At 28.8% G+C, this 5,110-nt stretch overlaps 1 protein-coding gene across 1 annotated transcript; it reads right to left on the reverse strand.

Annotated features, from left to right (window-relative positions):
* Positions 1–236: 236 nt before the first annotated feature.
* On the reverse strand, positions 237–4,249 carry LOC145836999 (uncharacterized). Its single transcript, XM_082944766.1, has 2 exons — positions 4,156–4,249; positions 237–1,067 (listed from the first exon to the last, which is right to left on the reverse strand). The coding sequence occupies exon 2, from the start codon at positions 1,042–1,044 to the stop codon at positions 349–351; it is 696 nt and encodes a 231-aa protein (XP_082800892.1). The 5' UTR covers positions 1,045–1,067; positions 4,156–4,249; the 3' UTR covers positions 237–348.
* Between the last annotated feature and the right edge of the window lie 861 nt (positions 4,250–5,110).

A 5,110-nucleotide genomic window follows, 5' to 3' on the forward strand; every position in this document is an offset into this window, starting at 1 on the left:
GATATATGGTTAGTTATGATAAACTTTATGTTTTGGGTTAAGAATGATCAAGTAAAATAAAAAATTTCAACAAAAAATAACTAGTTTTGTATTTATTAAGGTAAAATGTTTCCTTATCAAAAAAACTAAATAACTTAAAAATATACAGTTTAGATTTAATCTATAAATAAACTATTTGTTACAGAAAGTTGTTTAAAAACGTAAAAAGAGCTGTTCTAATAAATTCTTTGACTACTTTTTTATTCAGAAAAAAAAATTGAATATAAGAAAAATATTACTGAGCTCTATTGTTATTAAAACATGTAATTTTAAGAATGATTGTAAAAAATTATGTTATTCTGTACAACTTTACAAATAAACTTTCTGCTTTTTAAAGTCTGGCTGCGAGTTTTTGTCAAACTTCATCAATTGAAATGAGTTTTTAGTGACTTTCACCTTGCAGATGGGACATTCCGGCTTCCTCACAAGGATGTTATCAGCACACTTACAGCAGAGGGGGTGGCCACAAGAGGGCACCACAATGTGATTATCCTCCTCAATGATGTCCTTGTATGTCTCCAGGCACACACAGCAAGTGTGATCCTTGAAAAAGTCTATTGTTTTGCTTTTCATGCGAGGAAACCTGCACTTCAGGTCGACCTGCCTCACTCCTGAATCGTGCTTGCGCTTCCTCGTCAGCATTCCCACACTCGGGTTTTCCCCTAACTTGCAACAAGTGTGGGGCTGCACCTTGCTGGGGTGGCTTGGAATTTGCGACAGAACATGATTGTAGGTTCTCAGCCTGTCTCCTACGTCAGCCAGCAGCACGTTGGCCTGATCAATGAGATTTCTCAGGTTGTCTTCCTGCAGCTGGGACATGAGGTTGTTCTGCATGTTGGTGATGATCCTCATTCCTTCCTCGTACAACTGCTGTGAGGAGATCTCGAACATCTGCTCAGTGGGATCTTCCTCCATCTCGTTGCCGTCAGCCCTGGACAGAATCGCTATGTCAATGCTGCGGTTGACTTCATCGTCGGCATTGGAAAGGTCGAACCATTCTGCCATTTGATGTTATGGTTGTACAAATGCTGAAAAATTAAATTTGTTAATGAATTTTAAAATGTTAAATGTTTAATTTATTATTAAAACAAAATCAACATAATATATGGGGTTTAACTTTTATTACTAAGTTTAACAAAAGGGTTGATCATACCAATAATTCTATAATTCAAAATACTATTTTAGTTTGAGCTATTTTTCTATACAACATTAAGTTTGTGCACTCAATAATTCTACATCAGGGTATTCCGAACTTTTTTTCAAAAGGCTCCCTTTAATGAAAAAAAAAAGCTATGGCCCCCTTAACTCCAGAATATCTAGTGTAAATTTCAAAACTACCATGAAAAACACCTAAGACCTTTTACTTTAGATCTTCATCGTTAACTCAAGTACATCTAGCTTAAGTTTAAAATTATAACTTCATAGCCCCTCTGTGACCTCTTTACTGCTCATTTCAATTCATATTTTATTTCATATTCTTTTCAAAACTATACTAGTTTCATTTTCAAGTGATTAATGTTAAATGAATTTGAAAATATTTTGGTTATTAAACAGTTTAAAAATGATGATGAATGAATAAATTTAAATAAATACAAACTTTAGAGATTTAGCAAGTAAACCTATAGTAAAGATATGCTTATTATTCAATTGTTAATAATTTTTCTTTTCCATTTAAATAGTTGCGTATTTAACTTAGATTGCTCTTGCTCAAACAATATTGATTCCAGGCAGTAGAGTTCGCTTTCTTTAAATCGTTTCAAAACTTTAAAGTTTTGAACTATATCAGAATTTTGACAGTGTGTGCAATTAAAAAGATGTTCAAATATTGCGCTGTTTTTATCTGTTCCACAATGGTCTGTAATTTGTCGGAAGATTTGCCGTGATGTTTTTTCAATGTAGGAGATGCTATGATCTGCAGAGCATTTACATTTGTTGCTGAAGTAGTCAGAAACTTTTTGCTGGTGTAAGCCGGTTTAATAACAACATTGCGTTTTTGAAATATGAATAATATTTGTTTTTGGAATCTTATTAAACAACTACATACGTAAACTGTTGTGAAATAAAAGCAGTTTTCAATTTCTGTTTTCTTTTCTTTTTTTGTGTTGATATTTTTATTTTGTTTAAATGTTGAGTTGTGATTTTATGAACTTCAAGGAATTTGTTGATTTTGGACTCTATAAGGTTTATTGGATACTGATTCTTAAGCAATAGTATTTAATTTTTGTGAGTTCTTCTTCAAAAGTGGTAAAGTTTGAGCATATATTTAGTGCTCTGTTTAGATAAAAGTTTACTCAACTAAGTTTCCAAGATTTTCGACAAATACTAGTGTATTTCATTATTCAGGGTTGACACTCGGTTTTTCAATCTTTTTTCCAGGTTTTCCAAATTTCTAACATGTTTTTAAAAGTACACATTTTTAGTTCTACTTTTAGTTTTAGATTAATTTCTATATAATAAACTGTGTTAAATAGTATAAATACATTAAAAAGATACTGTAAAGTTACTTTAAATGTGATTTTTAACAAAAAAAAATTTGATGATGACAAAAAAATCTTATTTATATGATAGATTTTTTGTGTCAAATTGAAATTTTACGACTGAAATTGTGAAAATTATTTCAAATTCCGGGTTTTTTGATCAAAATTCTAGGTTTTTTTTTACAAAATTTCTCATATTTCAGGTTTTTCAGGTTATTTTTGCCTAAATTGTCTAATTCCAGGTTTCTAGGTAAAGTGGCAACGCTGATTATTAGACCTATGTCTGTTGCTTTTCTGTACACATTTGTGTATAGTTGGTTTGATACTTACTTTATTTCAGTTTTGAGAAACTGTAGTTTTCCGTCAACAAACCTTTCTAAAGTGAAATCTAAGTTTTGGTGAAGAGTACTCATTTCATGATAGAAGTTGGTTAAATCAATTTTGTTTTGTGTGACTACAAATATATCATCCAAATATCTTGTGTAGAATAGAGGTTTTGTTTTTGAATTTGTTTGTAATTGATAGTTTTCTTTTAAAGCTACAAACTAATTGGCTAGGATTGGGGCTAATGGGCTACCAATTGCAATGTTTTCTTGTTTTAGGACTTTTTCATCATAAATGAAAATACTTTGGGAGCACAACTGTAAAATTTTTCTAAATATATTTTTAGTAATTTTAGTTTCTTTGAAAATTGATTTGATATGTGTGTCATAAATTGTTGTTAATATGTCTTCAATTACTTCTTTTAGCAGAACGTGAGTATATAGGCTTTTGATGTATTGATATCTTATTCTATTTTCATCGCACAAAAAAGATAAAACATTATAAATTTGAAATTTTCATGAACTTCAGAAGTAAAAACTAAATTCTAAAACCTCCATCAAACTGATGCCAGATTTTATTCCAATCCTTTTTAAATCTTTTGAAGATTTCCAACTTAGAATTTTTTAATGCTAGAAAACAGGAAAACTATTTTAGTGCTGCTCTAGTACACAATGCCAACAAACTAGCCTAAAAATTAGCTTACCAAAACAATTTTGTAACAACACACAAGCACCTTTCCATTTAAAATTGAGTTTTACACAGAATACATACCAATATTTGTATGGTTAGTCACCAATCAACCATATTTAAATAAAACTTACTTAAAAAACTGTATTGTAGTGAATCAAATAGGACATAAGTATGATCTGATAAAAGGGGGAAAATAAAAAAATCATTTTAAGTTTGAACTTTTTTTTGACGGTTAATAACAAAAATTCTGGCTTTATTTAAAAAAGTTACAGGATTTCATAACACTTGGAGAAGCTACTAGACTACTAGAGAATAATGAGTTTTGGATGAAAGATAATAAAGACAAAAAATGCCTTATTGGCAAAAAATAGTTTAAAGAAAATTAAAAAGTCTAAGATTTTTTTTTATATTAATATAAAATATTCAAGTTGCACCATCTTCAATGCATAAAAATAAACAGATTAGCTAGTTATAGTCCTTAAAATCAGCAAAATGCGGCCGCCCCTGTGCCTTTTAAAAATTTTGTTTTTTAAAAATTATTAAAAAATTAGGTTTATCTTTAAAAAAATAACTTATTGCTGAGTTTTTGTTCAAAAAAAAGTAGTATAAAGTGTTTATTTTAAACTTATCAAAAATGTTCCTTTTTCAACTTGCCAGCTTCTGTCCATAGACAAAGTCAACACCAGTAGATTGAGAAACAAACACAAGCTAAAGATACCAGAAAAACGTTAGAGTCACAGCATCACTAAAAGTTTTTTTAAATACTTTTCAGATTTTCTGAATTTCTACCACATTTTTTAAATTACAAGTTTTTTTCTTTAGTACAAAATTAAACATAATATAGAAACCAGTTTTAAATAATATTGTATGAAAATATTGAAAAAATAATGTAATGCTACTTTAAATGAGTTTATAAAAAATGAAATTCTAGATAATACAAAAGTAAGTTTATGTATATGATATATTTTTCTTATCTAGTCTAAATTTTATTGTCCTAAATGTAATTCATTTTTAATCTAGGTTTATTCCAATTATTATTTATTGTTTAAAATTCTAGGTTTTTCCAGGTTTCCAGATTTTTTTTGCAATCCTGGATTCATCTCGTTATTCAGTGATGGCAAGTCAAAAAGTAACTTGAAAACATTTACAGCAAATGAGTTAGTTAGGAAGTAATAATTTTCTTGAAATATGTAACTTAGTAAAAACTATATAAAATTTATCAAACTGTGAAAAAAGTGTTTAACCCCCCCTATGCCATTAATTTAGGCTTTAAATTAAACCATAATTTTAGAATTTGCTTTTATCAAAATGAACACATCTATAAAGTAACGCACTTTAAGCAATACGCATCTGGCGTTAAGTACTCAATAAATATTTATTTACTATAAGGTTCAAATAATGCACACTTACTCATCTTTAATATTTAAAGATATTTATAGAAATTAAATTTTACACTAAATAACTATAAATAATTACAGATTGAGATGAATACAAGCTTTTTAGAGCAAAGATAGAATACTGTAACTTGTGGTGACCTTTCAAGTATGCTCACATTTTTTTCTATATGCAAAACTTTATTG

The sequence above is a fragment of the Thalia democratica genome, chromosome 5 (genome assembly GCF_965202585.1).
Source record: "Thalia democratica chromosome 5, ktThaDemo2.hap1.1, whole genome shotgun sequence".
NCBI lineage: Eukaryota > Metazoa > Chordata > Thaliacea > Salpida > Salpidae > Thalia > Thalia democratica.

What these genes read in the sequence shown, in the direction of transcription:
- LOC145836999 (XM_082944766.1), bottom strand. Translation starts at nt 1,044, where the DNA reads ATGGCAGAATGGTTCGACCTTTCCAATGCCGACGATGAAGTCAACCGC.